Here is an 18,269-nt window from a genome sequence, read left to right on the forward strand (position 1 = left end):
TCACTTTTCCCTCCGAGCTCAGCAGGGAAATGAAAGAGGAATTTCCTCCTTCCCACGGCTGCCAAAACCTATGGGATTCTCTTTCCACACACTATCCTCTAAACACTGAGAATCAAGATAGGAAGCAGCACAAACCGATTTTAGTCCTTGGTGTGACTCGGATGGGGTTCGAACCACTGACTTCGCAAACTCAGAGCGGATACTCCAAACATTATGCCACCGAGTCTGGTTATTTTATCTTAACAGTGATTTACAGCTCATGGAGAAGATTGTGCATAAATCACATTCGGAACAATGCCAGTATACCTTTGGTTAAACTCGGCCAATGGTATACAAACAACAAATAAACACAACTTATGGGATTTTATCTCGGATCCCAGCATGAGGAGCCTTGGGTTCAGATGGGAACGAGAATCAGTCCTTGCAGTCAACACGAAGCCACAGTTTGAATAGATGTTTTCAGGTTTTTGTGGCAGTTTCCTCTGATCCTCCCAGTGAAAGGTTTTGTTATGTTACTAAGTGGTTATTTGGAATTATTTAATTAAAGAATCTTTTATGGTCACTTCTATCGTACTTACCCCCCCTGTCATATTCCCACACCTCATGTCAATTCCGCCCACCTAATGATCCCTGTATTTGCTACACCTGGCAGGGGAATGAATTTTGACACTTACATTTCCTTCTGAATGGATTTTCATGCGTGAACATGCGCACGAACCCTCCTGTGCCTTGCATGATGTAACAACAACGCTTGGTTGGGAAAACAAATGTATCGTCAAGTTGTTCTGTTGCTTATTGCAAGGTTATCTTGCATTGCTGCATCGATTGTTTGTTGTTAGCTTCCTTCTTTTTGCGTTATAATTCGACATTTGAATGTCTTGCAGGTCAGGCCTCCAGCCCAGGAAGTCACAGTGACTCACGAGCCGTCACCCCTTGCACAGTATTCGACCGTTCAAAAGGCAAGCCAAGGCTAGTGGAGGATTCTTGACGTTTTGTTGTCATTCTATCAACTTAGCTTGTGTGGGTCTCGTATGGTATCTGTGCAATTATTATGAGCAGCCAAGTGGATTATTTTGTCGATCGGGCTAACTAACCTAATCTGATGGTCCTTGCATTGCACTGGTGGCTTCGTTAAGGCCGTCTATCTCTAACGTTTACCATCACTGATTGGTGAAAACATTTTGGCTGATAAACCCAATTCATCGAGTCGTGTGCATAAATCTATATCGTGCTATGTTTGTAAACCCAGTTGGGCTGCACTCGTCGGGTAAACCCTCGCCATCAGAGCTCAGAGCACAGGCCCGTAGTGTGCAAAAGAAAAGGCTTAATATTTCTGCTTTCACTACCTTCTTATTCTTCTTAGTCTTCATTTTCGTGCAAGTATCTTGAAACATGAGATTCTTGGTTTTTAATTTTTTTTCATCTATGTCTTTGTAATTCCATTTTGTTACTTTTTTTTTACCTTTTATTTTAAGCTCGTGTTGCATTTATTAATTTGGAGGAAATATTTGAACATAAAATATACATTTGCACATTTTCTTTATTTATAATGCATCAAAATAGGTATTTTTTTCTGGTATGAATCCCAGGTACCTCTCAGGTAATGGGCCAGAGTTGCCATTTTTTCAGAAGCGTTGCATCCGCTCCCCCCTCCCCCCCTAAATGTTGGAACTTTAACATTTGGACCAAATACACCTGACTAATACACACCTTGAGCTTTCTCCAACATAATCGAAGAAGCTGCCCACGTCACATTAAGGATCTGTGCTACAAAGCATTTGTAACACCCATTGGTGGAGTATGACGGCTGTGCTTGGGATCCGCGTACACATCGGAACATCGACAACGCATGGAGTTGGTGCAAAGGCAAACATCCAGATTTGTGACCAACATCTACAAGCAGTCGCATGGGAATGTGTCTGCCATGGTCAAACAATAACGGTGTGAGACTCTCGAAGATCGTCGTGCAATCTTGAAAGTTACAATGCTGGACTGCATCCATCACAACCTCGTGTGCATCTGTTTAGATTGCCCAGTCAGTATGTCCCACAAAGCAACAAGAGGCAACAATCAACGCTTCGTCATCCTCCCAGCAAGGACCAACACTTTCAGGAGATCATCCTTACCAAACACCATCCGTCTCTGGTGGTCTCTTCCGAAGCCTGTGGTTGACGCCACCAGCGAGGAGAAGCTTAAAGCTGGTGTAAATCAGATGGGACTAAGGTGTGCATATCGTCCAGCAAGAGGACAGATTTTTCTGTCCTGCTTGCATTCATTCAAACCCTCAGTGTGATAATACTCCTTGGAGTTCTTTGCACTTTATTGGAAGAAGAAGAAGACGAAGAAGAAGAAGAAGAAGAAGAAGAAGAAGAAGAAGAAGAAGAAGAAGAAGAAGAAGAAACATACTCAGAGAAAGAGTTCGCACATCCAAAGGTCAGTGGAGAAAATTGACACGGCGATAAAGACAGCTGTGATAACGATCGCTGGTGATCGACAGATTCTTCCAGGTGAACTAATAATTGATGGGGTCCTGAGAGCCGACTTTGCACATTACCTTTGGCAAATCGGTCATGCCAAATTTGTCGCACGGCATCCTCGTAACAAGGATGTCGCAAAAGCTTCGGAGAGTTAGGCAATCAAACCGATACTTAGCATTGGTGTAGCTGTGCACCTTGGAGACCTGCATTGCTGATGAGTGATGACAGGTATCATAACCTACTCAAAGGAAAGGAAATCCCATTTATCAAGCTGAAAACTCACCTTGAGCGCTACGGTCGCTGGGTTTGCGTAAGCGTGAAACGACGTTCCAAGCTGAGCGTCCACAAAACCAAGAAGTTGGGTTCTTCCACAATGGGAATTCTGCATACAATTCCAGTCCATTTTACGTTCCGCCTCGTCCATAATGTGATAACTCGGCGTCTGTTAACCCTGAGGCCTTTAGTGGGAAAGCTCAGCACTGACGGTTCCTTACAGTCCAGAGGGCTTTGGTGCTAGAAAGTTACTTTTGGGAAAGTTGTTTCATTTGCAGCGTAAAGTACACATTGCCCATGATGTGGATGAAACTGTTCGCCTATATGGAACAGGGAATACATCTCATGTGTAAAAATAGTAATAGTCACAAGGGAGTCACACCTTGGCTCGGGACTAGCTCCTCGTTTGGAAGGTGGGCCGGGGTCATGTAATACCCCGGAACAAGCACTGAGCTCAGATTTTGGTTCAAACTACAGGTGTTAAAGCCCGAAAACACCCCCATTGTTGGTAGAAGTAATGTTTGAGCACTCTACTGAAACTTAGCATACAACTTGTATTTACGGGGCACACATTTTTCAGGACAATCAACTAATGATCATATCATGCTTTCCTTTCAAATGGAGATGTGCTCGAGTAGCTGTCCATTAATCATTCATTGGCCACTTTTATCATATTATATATCAACCATGGGCCGACAGGATGGCTGAGAGGTACGCGTACTCGCCTCTGAGCTGTCAATCCTGGGTTCGAATCCTGACCCAGCTGTAAACTGTCATCCTGGTGTTTCACAGGCTGGGTGATGTGCCGTCCCTCGGATGGACGTTAAACGGGATTTCCTGTCTGCCAGCATTTGTTGATGGACGTTAAATATCCCACACCGTCCGTTGTGAAGAGTTCATCTTCACAAATCTCTGACTTCACAATTGTTTTATCAGTCAATTTGGAATACGATTGATGTTTTTGCTGAATTACATACAACCACATCCAAAATGGTGCTGATGCGAGAGAAAATGTTTCTCTTTAAAGGATTAACCTTGCCAAGTCGGTGATTGCCTTGTATTTGTGAGCTTGAGACGAGCATCGTGAACATAACCAGGTGTGCATGTGGTGTTTGCCTCACGTTGTGCAGAAGGTTAAAAAGGTGTGAAAGTAGATCAGATAAGACCCTGAAATGGTATTGCGACAGTTATTACAAAATATCTTTTGAACGCGTTTGAAGTCGGATGATCTTATTTGCTAAACATGTGGGAAGCGGTTTTCCGTACGCAAGAGTAAACAAGGAGACAGGGTAGAATCAAGGAGATGACGATGTGGGAGTTTATCTGATGCTAGTCGTTCAGAGGAGGTAAAAGTAAGCCTGGCGTTGGCTTCGCGGTTAGGGTGGTGGCTTGGGATCCTAGGGTCCTGAGTTTGAGCCCCGTTGCCTGCTGAATTAACACCAAGGGGTTGACTCAGCCTGTCATCCTTCTGAGGTTGGTGAAATGAGCGCAAGTGTACTGGTAATAGGGGCACTACATCAGCGGCATAGCTGCACCTCTAACCTCAAACCAATGATGCAACCAGCAGCCAAAAAAGGCTGCACACAAACGGAGAGCAGGTGAAGTAGTCCATCCCATAACCTGCTGAATCCCTTTAGTAGAGGAGCCATTTTTACAGTACCTGGTGTGCAAAAGTTTTTTAAAAAATACCTATTTTAGTTGAGTAAACAGCACCTGCAACACAGAAAGATGTATAAGAGGATTAAACAATTGTTGTGAAATTCAGAATGATCGCTGCTTTCGGATCATAGCGCGACCTCAAACATCTAAACGATGACAAATTGCAAGCACAATTCGATTGTCAGGTCCATTCAAGCCTGACAAACTCAAAAGTCTACACCGTGTGGATTGAATTATGTGCTGTCCGCTGTCCTGGCTTTGGCCGGTACTGCTGGTGTGAAGCTTTATCCCACGCTTTTGCTTGCTGCACTCGTTTTTACATCTGTCTTAAAGTTCTTGGCCGATGCCAGGTCTCAAAACCATTAGATGGCAGTTCCACCTGAAGAACGAGCCGGTGCTGTATATTCAGTGGGGCGTTTTTTTTTTTGGGGGGGGGGGTAACTGATGATGATAACTTATCAAAAATTTTTTTTAGTCGGCCCATCTATGGAGTCTGGATTTTCAGCACATCCTCCTTGTAATATATTTATTTTCATGGAGCTCGAAGCTCGAGGAAGGGCTCAACGTGACCGAGTGGTGACGCGAATTTAGCGATCACGCAGAGGGAGATTGTGCGCAAGGTAGGATTGAGAAATATGGAAGGAACAAACACACAGGCAGTGTTAACGAGTTGGGACGTACAGACAGGACGAGGGAACCGAGTGGGATAAGTACACAACGAACATGTTCTCGACAGCAAAAACTGACAAATCCAGTATGTTTGAGGAATGGAGGGAATAACATCATGGGCCAGACTCAGGAAGGTGACTCCAGAGTCAAGAGAAAGGCAGGACAAAAGGGTGGAGGCAAGTATGGTAGTTACACTGTAGCTTTGATTTGGGGAGGGGATGGAGGTAAGGGTTATGACCTGAGCAAGTGAGGTCTTGTCTGGCTCGTGAGGGACAAATCGTTGAGGTGGCTTGTGGGATGAGACGAGAAGTGAGGCAATAAAACAATATGTGAAGTCACCAACCTGTTTGCGTTGGGAGAGGAGAAAGCCTTTCCTCCTGTTGTGTCACTTCAATTAGCCTCAGGGCCTCGGATTCCTTCCACCACTTCCACAGATGCAAGGTGAAATCTGGCAGCACCGGCCCACAGAGGACATTCATGCTCCGTGGAAAGACAAACGTTGTAGATGAAGGCTTCTTTTTTTTTTGTACACATTGTCAACACTCGTGGAAGAGCTGGAACACAGAACGGATCAGGATGCAACATAACAAAAGGAATAACAGGGGAAGGGGGAAATGCCAACAGCAGGGCGGAGGGAGAAAACAGATGGAGATGAACAAACAAGGGATGCAGGTAACGATGACGGGTAAGGGAGAGCGCAAGGGGTGGATAAGATGGATACAGAAGCAAAATTTTGGGAGGGGTAGCGGGTGGTTTTTAATGGGTGTGGAAAAGAATGATGCTTTTGGATGGCGATGATTTGAGATGGTGGTGAACAGTTGTCTTGAAGACCTGAAGGGAAGAATGAAATTGAAGAGATTATGGAAGTTGGTTCCATGGGCGGGACAAAAGAGAAACAAATGAGTGGAGGTGAGCAGTGCTTCTGGATTTAGATAGTTTCACGAGGAGGGGATTTCTGTTGGACTGTGTGAGCCCTGCAGAAACCTGTTGGGGTGGTGGACAAAGCACGGAAAGGGCAGAGAGTGCAAGACCAGAAAGGAAGCGGAAGAAGACAAAGAGACCACCGACCTGTGGGCGATGGTGAAGTGATAGGCCCATAGACTGAGCTTCATAGCGAGAGATTCCAATGATCTTGAAAGCCTTGGTTTCCACGGTGTCAAGCGGAGCAAGGTGTGAGGCAGGGGAACCAGCCCAGAGGGGAGAGCAGTACTCCATCAAGCTGCAGACGAAGGCCTTGTCGGTGGATAGGAGTTCAGGTGTGCCAAGGAAGGACTTTGTACGACGGAGGATGTCCAGTCAGTGGCTGGCTTTGGAGGCCAACTTTGAAATGTGGCTGACCCAAGAAAGATCATGGCCGACAGTGAGACTCAAGATTTTGAGTGACTCAACCTGTTTGAGAGGGTTGTTGAGAAATTAGATTGCGGTGCACTCCTTACAGAGAGAAGGAGTGAGTGTGGGATTTCTCAGGATTAAAAGACATATTCCAAGTGTTTTTCCAGCTTGTGATTCTATAACGGTCTGAGGAGAGGGAAGAGGCTGCTGCCTGTCTGTCAGAAGGATGAGAGATGTCACGGCAGAGAGTGGAGTCATCAGCAAAGAGATAAAGAGGATTTTCCAGAGAGGCAGAGAGATCATTGATGAAGATTAGGAATAGGATGGGGGCCTAGAACACTGTCTTGGAATACTCCAGCCTTGACAGGGAGAGGTGAAGGGATTCTGTTCAGAGCCACACGTTAGCTATGAGAGAGGAGGACGTCAGTCCTTCAAGAGTGTAGTTAGCCTTGGATTCCATAGGCAGACCATTTGGAGACCAAGGCAGGATACCAGACTCTATCAAATGCTCGAGATATGTCCAGAGAGACAGTCCTGTTCTCATGTCTGATACTGAGGGTTAAAAGTTGGTCCATGTCATCTAAGAGGGAGATGATGGAGTCATCACTGTTTGGAGTGCAACACACAGACAAACATGAGGTGGGAGCGGAGGGGAAGTCACAGCCAGAGGTACTCCTGGGGTTTGGAGGTGTAAGAGCAGTACACGGAGAGTGAGAAATGTAGTTCTTGATGCAAAGCGCAACTCCGCTGCCAAGGTTCAAGTCGATAACACCAGAGTAGACAATAGCCAGGAATGGACACTAAGGAGTCAGGGATGTCCTGTGGGAGGGAGGAACTGTTGGGAACTTTGTCCACTCTTAGCTCATCAGAGGATTGCAAGGTGCCTCTCTGGGGGCCATGGAGGGTAGCTTGGATATGTGATCTGTCCATGAAAGGTTATGGTAAATTGTTTGTCCAAGTAGCTCCAAAAACTGCACCCATGCCAGAGTTTTACTGCAGAAGTAAACTGAGTGATATGTCTTCAGGTAGAGACAGAGAGTAAGTTTTTGGGACTTAATTGAATGATATTGAACATCTTTGTATTCTCTCCAAATAAGCAGTTAAGGATCTGTGTGCAGGCTGCCTGTCATTTGTGTGAAAGACTCTCCTGCAGAGTAGAGTCACCTGCAAAAGTGGTATCGAGGGTTTTCCAAAGAGGCCATTATGTAATTCAGGTAAACCATGAGCACGCTAAGTCCCAAGAAGCTGACTTGAGATAGGGATATTGCCAGTGAGGACTATGCATTGTGAAGAGCTAGCTCGGGGGGGTCTATGTCTGCAGAGACTGTTTCAGAGAGGGTGTCATCATTGCTTGGGAGACGATGAAGCACACAATAACGAGAAGCTGTTGCAGAGGAGAATAGGCAAAAGCTCACATTGTCAGGTGATGATGAAATGAACTGGTTGGGGAGAACATAGTGATTGGATATATGGCCATGGATATTAAAGTGCCAGATAGACATGGTCAGAGTACAAGGAGATTTGGGAGTGTTGGGTGAGGGGGCAGGACAGGATGGAGGGGAAATGGATGCAGCTGAGTGTGAGCGAGATGGGAGGAAGCAGAGTGGGGAGTGAGTAGGGGGATGGCTGAGTTGATGGGGGTAGGGGTGGGGGGAGAGGAGGGGTGTGAGGCTTGAGATGGTGCAAGGCCAAGCACTGCAATGCATTCTTGCACCTCAAAGCAAGGCTTTATGCTGCATACGAGTAGGATCTTACGGCTAAAGGATAAAATGAGCATCAGCTGACCAAGCAGAGTGGGAGGCCTGGAAAGGGTGAAGGTGGGAGAGTCAGAGGTTGGTGAGATGAAAGCCTGAAAAGGGGGTGGTGGGATGTTAAAAGGTTATTATTGGGCAAAATGAAATTCCTCCATGTATATATATATATATATATATATATATATATATATATATATATATATATATATATATATATATATATATATATATATATATATATATATATATATATATATATATATATATATGATGTCATGTAATCCTGGAGAGAAAGAAATACTTTATGAACTCAAATGTTTCAGGTAGCTTGCTTGGTTTGATATTTACGTGTGCTGAGCTTTAATTTACCACTTGCGCTCTCTTTCACAACATTGTTCCAAGTTATTACTCATTTGCATAGCTTTCTAACTTTTCATCGACCAAGTCATTCTTACCAAGACATTTCTTCCTGCAGCCTTCCGGTTTGGCCCAGAAACCCGCATCACCACCAGGGGATGTCTCTGGCTCCAGACAAGCTCCGCCAATGAGCAGCAGTCAATTGGATAGCATGCTGGGCAGCCTACAGTCGGACCTTAATCGACAAGGAGTAGCAATCGTTGCCAAAGGCACTTGCTCGGCCTGTCGCAAGCCCATCGCTGGTCAGGTGAAGTAAACATTCCATTCAGTGGTGTGTGATATCGTGGGTTGTTTTTAACACTGGAATTTGGAATCGACAAATAAGAATCGGTCAAGATTGATGAGGATGAGGATTTTATACGAGGATCGGTAAACACTATTAAATCAAAAATTACAGTGCAGGAGGGTTGATGAAACTTTAACTATTTCCCAAGGTAGTCCTCTGCTACTTGGATACCCTTGTCACACTTATGTGGCATTGCTTTGATGCCATCCCCATGGACGTATTTGCAATGAGTACACAGCCATTTCGGGACACGTGTCTTGACATTTTCTCATAAACTTAGTTACCCAGAAGTTATTTGACTAGTCTATTGAGATGAAAATTCCAAGTTTTGACGATATGGGGTCAGGTCAGGTCAGGTATGGGAGCATGCGCCAGAGCAGCGCGTCGCTGCATCCACTTTCCGCCGGTACTCCAGGGGCCTCCGTCTGGCCATCCCCCAGGCAGATGCCTAGCCCATCCCCATCTCCTTGAGATGCTGATCAACCTTCTGCAACGACGAGGCACGTGGTCGGCCCACTGGCCTCCTCCACTCATGAGACTCCCTCGCTGAGAGAACCTGGTGAGCAGGATCAGCGTCAGGAAAACGAGCCACATGTCCATACAGCCACAGCTGACGCTCACGGACCATGGAGGTAACAAATCTCATCCGAGTCTCTCTCAGCAACCGCTTGTTGGACACAACGTCCGACCAGCGATAGCCAAGGCTTCCCCAAAGAGACCTGGTACCAAAGGAATTAAGTCTCCGTCTCAGATCCCTGGTGAGAGTCCAAGTCTTGCGTCCATAGAGCAAGACTGGAAGCACCAAGGACCTGAAGACTAGGACTTTCGTCCTCCCGCACAGGTACCGGCAGCGCCACACCATATGGGGGATGATTGAGAACTTCCCAAACTCTCTCTACCAGAGTTATAGTGGTCACATTTTCCCTGTGGTGGCAGTTATGATTGTCCAGTAAAGTAACGCCCTGAGACAGCATTCTTGGCCATCATCTGTGGATTGCTTTCTTACTTTGTTGCTTACAAGTCACTGCTGATGTCCAAAAACAATTGTAACGAGAACAGCACTCGGTAGAGCACATACCTCAGCCAAGCTGAATAGTTTACCTTTCGTATCCCACCGATAGGCAAGATCTGCTGACATGAACCAAAATCGAATTGGCTTGTTTTTGTCATCTACCCAACTCATCAACCACGTTTTGTTTTTGTCGAAAAACCAAAACCGAATCAATTTGTCCTTATCCCACACCCAACCTGTTCACCATATTTCGTCTGAATCCGTCCATAACGTTTTGAGATATTGTGCTTCATACAGTTTTTAGCCCTGTCACTCGATGGTGAAGAATCGCATAAAAAGTAGGATCCGGATTCGGATATTCACCAAAATTGAATCAATTCGTCCTTGCCACGCACCAAACCTGCCCACAAAAATTTCATCCGAATCCACCCACAACTTTTTGAGACATCCTGCACACAAAGAGACAGACAGACAGACAGACAGACAGACAGACAGACAGACAGGGTGAAAACGTAACCTCTGTCCACCTTTGGTGATGTTGGTAACTAGAAAGCATCTCAAAACGCAAAGCCTGTCCATGTCCGCTTTGGATTCAAACTAAACTTGACGAAACCAACAACTCTCACAAAAAAATTGGTATATTTTATTAACTCATGTTCTTCATATAATTCTCATAATCAAGATTTGTTGAGAATTTGATGACAAAAGCTCAAATTGTAAAAAGATTTATGACCTCTAAAGACACACTGAAGCTCAAATAGTAAATAAATAAAGAAACACGCAGTGCCTTGATGACGTCTCAGCGAAAAGAACGTGACATGACACCGGTGCAGCCACTCGGGCAGCGCCATCTTGCTGCCGGCTTCATCAAGTGATGGTCCATGGCCTAAAGCGACACTGGTTGCTAGGAGGTCTGGCCAATAGCACTCTGTGTTATTGGAGCACTGTGGATCCTCCCTGGGGCCCAGATGATGTCACCAGACAACTGATGCCGCCAGAGGTGAAGTCACCTCCTCACGCCGTGCTGACGCTGGATAGAGGTAGAGAATGGAGTGAACTTTGTGCCACGTGTTGGGTGACCTCATTTTATTTCCCTTCTCGGGTGTCCCTTTACATTTCCTTGCTGGTTTATACAGGAAACACAGATCACACGACACCCTTCATCTAGATAACCACTGCAGCACACAGTGACAGCTGAGATAGAAACTCACACCATTTCACCGATTACGGGTGAGAGACGTGATTGGGTCTTGTTATTTGTATGCTATCTGCTATTGACATGACACGTGATACATGCTTGGGAGCCTCGGTGGTGCGCGTTTCTATCTTGGCTGTTGCTGAATATTTGCCAACAAGTGATGAAACCAGTCTTGTGGCTGAGGAGGTGTGTAGCATTGGGATCCTCATGTCCGTGCTACTTGTTTAATGTCTGCAGCTGTTGAGGAACCCAGGTATGGAGGTGGATACTTTGAGACCTGGTAGGTCTCCGTTCCATCTCCTGAAACACACCCATGTGTGGAGATAGCAGTCAATAACAGCAACTTGCACACACACACACACACACACACACACACACACACACACACACACACACACACACACACACACACACACACACACACACACACACACACACACACACACACACACATTGCAACAGTCTCGTCTCCCCTTCGGGGTCACACTAATAATAGTGTTAATGATAATAATAATAATAATAATAATAATAATAATAATAACAATAAACAAAATATGACAGTTCGAATGCTCGAACATGATGCACACTTGACATTCATCTTCATTTTTAAAATTAATCCAAGCCTAACTCCAGTTATGTCGCAAGCTTGGTTACAACAGAGGGAAGGGCTTTAAAAGTGAATGGAGAAGAAAACATAACGACCTCGAATGTCAAGGAAAGTTAGTGGAAAAATAATAGTTAATAGAGAAAATGGAGGGAGACTACAGATGGGATGGTGATGACTGGATGTGGCCTTGCGGCCTCGGCAGGACGTACGGACCAGGCTTCTTGACGTTCCTGTACACAGATACTTGCTCAGGCTGATTGAGAGACCTGATAGGCTGGTGCTGAAGGGCAAGCAGACTAGTGCAACGTGCAGCTTCCTTTGGCTCTCACTCGCATTTATTGGTCTCTCCCGCTCCCGTATGAATCTTCCCGAATATCGCCACGTGTGGGGCAGAGTTATTCACACGGCTTCGTGCGGCGTAATCGTTCAGCACGGTGAAAACTAGTTCCGCCAAACGAGAATGGTGGGAGGGGAGTGGGTTTTGGTTGGAGTCAGGGGTGCTAATTGTAAGCATAAAAAGGAGTGGGAGATGGGTTTACTCAGGGTTATGCTGCCCCACACATAACAGGTGGCCCCATGCATATACAATACAATGCTGCCCCCCCCCCCCAATAAATCTGCACAACACTAATCAATGAAAGACTCTTCCATGGATGTTGTTAGGGACCTGAGGACTGCATGCCATTAACTGGTGCACAGATTTCAACAAACATGAATATTCATCATAATGTAAAGTAATCGTCAAGATACCAGCCCTGTCGACATGTTGTAGTATTTGTATGTAAGATGTTCAATGTCCTTTGCAGGTGGTTACAGCCATGGGGAAAACGTGGCACCCAGAGCATTTTGTCTGCACACACTGCCAGGAGGAAATTGGCTCCCGCAGTTTCTTTGAGAAGGATGGAGAGCCATACTGCCAGACTGACTACCACAACCTATTTGCTCCACGCTGTGCCTACTGCAATGGACCGGTCATTGATGTATGTATTGTATAGTGAAGGAGATTGTGCTTGCTATTTTGGTTCCAAGTAGGCTCTGGAAGTTGAGCTGATTTCAAGCTAAACTTTCAGAGCAGATCTGTTATGGTCAAGTTGATATTAAATGCCAGGAAAATTCGAGGGATGCTCTATAATTTGCCTGTTGGGCCATAAATCGGGGAAGCAAAAACGGACAAACTTTACAGTGCATGCTTTTTACCTCCACCACCGAAAGTGAGGGGGGTTATGTTTTCACCCCTTTCTGTCTGTTTGTCTCTGTGTACAGGATATCTCAAAAAGTTGTGGATGGATCCAGATGAAATTTTGTAGACAGATTCGGTGTGTGACAAGGATAAACTGATTAGATTTTTGTGAATATCCGGATCCGACTACTAGAATTTTAAAAGTGATTCTTCACCATTGAGAGATAGGGCCAATGATGATATATAGCATGATGTCTCAAAAAGTTGTGGACGCATTCAGACAAAACTTGATAGACACAGGTGTGTGACGATGAAGAATTGGTTCAATTTTCGTGAAGATCTGGATCTGGATACGAGAATTATTTAATTTGTAATGTGACTCTTCACCATTGAGAGACGGACAAAAACGATATAGTCCTGTATAGCATGATATTTCAGGGATGTATTGGGCCCGATATGTTCTCGTAGATCAGGCATTGCATGGCGAAGGTATGCGCTCTACCGAGTGCTCTTTTCTAGTTCACCTCCGCCATCTTCGAAGATGGATGGAGGTTACTGTTTTCACCCTTTTCTGTTTGCTTGTGTGTTTGTTTGTTTGTGTGTTTGTTTGTTTGTTTGTTTGTGAACAGTATTACGGAAAAACTCCTCGACGGATTTCGACAAAACTTGGTGGGGGGGTTAGGTATGGTCAAAGGATCATGCCATTACATTTTGGACTTGGTCCCCCCCCCCCCAAAAAAAATTGTTAGAGAATTTTTTTTTTTTTTTGCATTTCTACATGTTTTAAGTGATTTCCAACCCCCCCTCCCCCCCCAAAAATAGAGAAATTTATTTTTTTGCATTTCTACATCTTTTAAGTGATTTCCAACCCCCCAAAAAAATTGTTACCCCCCCAAAAATTGTTAGAGAAAAAAATTGTTTTTTTGCATTTCTACATGTTTTAAGTGATTTCCAACCCCCCCCCCAACAAAAAAGGGGGAATTTTTTTTGCATTTTTACGTTTTAAGTGATTTCCAACCCCCCCACTAAAAATTAACCCCCCCCCCAAAAATAGAGAAATTAATTTTTTTGCATTTCTTCATGTTTTAAGTGATTTCCAACCCCCCCCCCCCAAAAAAAATTGTTAGAGAAAAATTTTTTTTTTTTTTGCATTTCTACATGCTTTAAGTGATTTCAACCCCCCCCAAAAAAGGGGAATTTTTGCGTTTCTACATGTTTTAAGTGATTTCCAACCCCCCCCAAAAAGGGGAATTTTTTTTGCATTTCTACATGTTTTAAGTGATTTCCAACCCCCCCCAAAAATTGTTGCCCCCCCCAAAAATTGTTAGAGAAAAAAGAATTTTTTTTGCATTTCTGCATGTTTTAAGTGATTTCCAACCCCCCCCCAAAAAAATTGTTAGATAAAAATTTTTTTTTTGCATTTCTGCATGTTTTAAGTGATTTCCAACCCCCCCCCCCAAACAAAAAGTTCGAGAAAAAAATGTTTTTGCAACTTTTTTTACAACAAAATTTCGATTTCTTTTTTTTGCATTTCTACATGTTTTAAGTGATTTCCAACTCCCCCCCCCAAAAAAAATGTTTGAGAAAATAACTATAACTCTGTCAGCACTGTTGACATCATATTTAATGAATAAGATATAAGGTTCACTTGAGTGACCCAGCAGTATTGGCGGCGGAGGTTTTGCACTCTCCCGAGTGCTCCCCCTCTAGTTTCAATATGAATTGCTCTTGCATCATCCTGCTGCAAGTTCAACTTGCTGTGGAATCCTGTGTTGCAGAAAGTGGTAACAGCTTTGAACCGGACATGGCATCCTGAGCATTTCTTTTGTGCACAATGTGGCCGCGCTTTTGGAGAGGAAGGTAACCTGTTTATTTACATTTATATTATGTTGTTATTATGTTCTGATGTGATATACCATACTCCGTATTTCAGAGCATTGGTTCTGACAAAATACAGTATATACATTATATATATATATATATATATATATATATATATATATATATATATATATATATAATGACCGTTTTTACAGCCATTTTTCCCTGCTGTGCAGGGGTTTGGCTTTTTCTTGAGGCAATGTTTTATGGCCGGATGCCCTTCCTGACGCCAACCCTGGTCGCCTTTTACGACACACAGGGATATGGTACACCTATTCTTACCGGGGCATACACCGGGACCAGTACACTGGTACTCATTTCACCGACCTCGGAAGGATGACAGGCTGAGTCAACCCCCTGGTGTTAATTCAGCAGCCAACGGGGCTTGAACTCAGGACCCTGGGATCCCAAGCCACCACCAACACCAGGCTTATATATATATATATATATATATATATATATATATATATATATATATATATATATATATATATATATATATATATATATATATATATATATATATATATATGTGCCTCCATACTAATAAATGTCAGTGTGTCCATCCATCCGTCCGTCAGTCCATCTCCTCCATAACTCCAAAACCATGAAATCTAGCAGCTCCAAACTTTGCATGCATACTAAGGAAGTTCCAAGGTAGTGCATGAGCGAAAATTGGGTGTTTGGGTTGATTAAAACACCCCTTTTGAAGACAATTAATGGCCTTATTTAATTATCCTCTATCAAGGCGTTTTCCTTGATCACATTGCTGGGGTCCATTGCTGGGGTCTTAATTTGCTTTTTTTTAGCCTGCTCAACCATGCTTTGACTTGCAATAGGCCACAACGATTACTTAACGATAAAGTTTTTTTCTTCACTTTCCTCACTCATTTCATCGAATACCTGATCAGCATTCCTACAAATTGCTGGATACATTGCAGTGATTATAAATTCCCAGAGACGCCAGCGTTTGTGGCTTTATTTCATTTCTGCACATGCTATAACCTCAAAAATCTCTTAATCTGAGCTGAATTTCAAAATTTATACTTCTTTATTGACTTCAGCAGTAGTTCCAACTGCTAAAACAAAAGTGTTCATTTGTCCAATTTGGCCAGACAGAAGCCGGTCCTGAGAAAAACGCACATGACATCATGCCTGTAGTTTGCAAAAAGGCACATGAAAGACTCCGAGAGCATGAGGCGAAAGGTTCTGTGGTCTGATTAGATGAAAATTGAACTTTTTGGCCTGAATGCAAAGGGCTACATCTGGCTGAAACTGAGCATAGCTCATCACCCATCTAACACCATCTCTACCGTGAAATATGGTGGTGGCAGCATCATGCTATGGGGATGCTTTTTAGCGGCAGGGACTGGGAGACTTCTAAATTCCCTTTTAAATTCAGGCTGCAACACAACAAAGTGTGAAAAAAATTAATCGAAACATGTGAATACTTTCTGAAGGTAATATATATATATATATATATATATATATATATATATATATATATATATATATATATATATATATATATAACAATAATCATAACACAATATGGTAACATTCTTGGACTTTTCAATAGAAATCATGTATACAGCCATTCTGCTTATTTCTTACCTCTCATTGTGTGGCACAATCGTTTTTACTTCCGTACAGGTTTCCATGAGAAAGATGGCAAACCTTTCTGCGAAAAGGATTTTTTTGAGATGTTCGCTCCAAAGTGCAGTGGATGCAGTCAGCCCATCATGGAAAATTACTTGTCTGCTTTGAACACCGTTTGGCATCCTGGGTGCTTCGTGTGCCGCGTAAGTTCTACATGGTGCTAATGTGATGATGTCCAAGATGCACCACAGGGTACACTGTAGGTGTCAGGGTATAACAGGATACACTGGATGATACAAGGTATTTAGTGAACATGACAAAAGCAAAATATGACTTCGTTGTCACTATCGCATGTACCCACTCTTCTTTAACATCTGGTATTATTAGATATTGTCAAATTTCTACCATGCACACTATGTTAATTAATATGGCGAACGATGGTTATTAGAAGGTAGAAAATTATATACCGTACCTAATTATCCCCACGATTTTTGAAAAAAACACAGGGGGACATTGTCATCGGCACCGGCTTATCTGTCTGTCTCTGTTTGTTCATCAGGCTATCTCCTCTTAAACGTTGGGCAGAAATTCACGAAACGTGGTAGTTATGATCACTCTGGGGCGGGGTCAAAAGGTGAAATACTCAAAAAATTCAGTTATGTGCACATTTTAAAAGAAAGTTTGTATATGCAATCAACATTTGTGGAAGAATGAAATATGGAACGATTTCTTGGATTTGACCCCTGGGTTCATGCCCAGGTGGTGGAGGACTTGAGGTTGCAGGGATCAAAACAGGAGAAAAAAAAATTAACTCAAAATTTGATATTGGATCATTATTCGTGGAACTGTTGGCTTGTCAGCGAATAAACGGTCTCCCCCACCAGGTTTCCTGGTGAGGAGGGTGTATGGATATGGACACCGAGCAGGATTAAAAACAAAACCTGTCAAAGGGTGGAGGAGCTCCGTGTGAGTCAACGGCCATCCATATCTAGTGCCCAACTGTGTCTGGTGCTGAGGTGTCATCCACCAGACGGCGGTCTCCTTTGGTAAACCTGAGGTGGTCCCTTCGGGTGGGTACCTGGAATGTCTGATCCCAAAGAGAGGATGATCACCTGTCTCTGTTGTCATCTGAGCTCAAGCGTTTGGACATCGGTATTGCAGCTCTCTCTGAGGTTCGGACACCGGATAGTGGCGAGATCATGATGGGTGGTTACACCTACTATTGGGGTCGTATCTCTGATGGTTACCATGTCCAAGGAGTTGCTGTAGCTGTGTACAATAAGCTGACTCCAATGATAATTGAGGTAACACCGGTCAACGAGCGTATTATGAGACTTCGAGATTCGTCACTCCTTAGGTGTCATTTCCCTGGTCTCTGTTGATGCTCCGACTGAGGCGAGTGATTTCACCGTGAAATACGCATTCTATGCCACGCTCGAGTCTGTGGTTGATCAGTGCCTCAGGCGAGATACTCTTCTCATCTTGGGGGATTTCAGTGCATCGACTGGCACTGATGGGGATGGTTATGAGATGTATGTTGGTCCCCATGGGACTGGAACTGTGAACCGGAATCGTACTAAGTTCCTTGACTTTGCAAAAAGTCAAAGACTTAGGGTGGCTGGTTCATGGTTTCAGCGCCCACAAGCTCATCACTGGACTTGGTATTCCAACGCTGGCAGTGTGGAAAAGGAGATTGACCATGTCCTCGTTGATGGTCGCTGGAGGATGATCCAGAACTGCAGGGTCTACCGGAGTGCTCAGTTCCTCAATACCGACCACAGGCTTGCTGTGGCAACCCTGAAGTTGCAGCTTAAATCTGGTAGAATGGTACCATCCCAACCTAGGCTGGATGTTTGGGGGGTCTGGGTGCTTTTGGAAATCCTGAAGAGTTGTGGAGTGCCTTCAAGACCACCATCCTTGATGTT

General features: G+C 44.0%; 1 protein-coding gene across 6 annotated transcripts in view; it reads left to right on the top strand.

The window, feature by feature from the left end:
* Window positions 1-18,269, top strand: part of LOC147011158 (paxillin-like) — a 91,899-nt gene that overhangs the window by 61,632 nt on the left and 11,998 nt on the right. For all 6 annotated transcript variants that reach the window (XM_085860005.1, XM_085860006.1, XM_085860004.1 and 3 more), the window contains 5 exons: window positions 885-959; window positions 8,640-8,828; window positions 12,491-12,664; window positions 14,643-14,724; window positions 16,399-16,547. In XM_085860005.1, coding sequence (XP_085716131.1) covers window positions 885-959; window positions 8,640-8,828; window positions 12,491-12,664; window positions 14,643-14,724; window positions 16,399-16,547 — 669 coding nt within the window. The remainder of the gene's footprint in view (window positions 1-884; window positions 960-8,639; window positions 8,829-12,490; window positions 12,665-14,642; window positions 14,725-16,398; window positions 16,548-18,269) is intronic.

Source organism: Eptatretus burgeri, chromosome 16, assembly GCF_056783735.1.
Source record: "Eptatretus burgeri isolate ZD-2024b chromosome 16, Ebu_testis_v1, whole genome shotgun sequence".
NCBI lineage: Eukaryota > Metazoa > Chordata > Myxini > Myxiniformes > Myxinidae > Eptatretus > Eptatretus burgeri.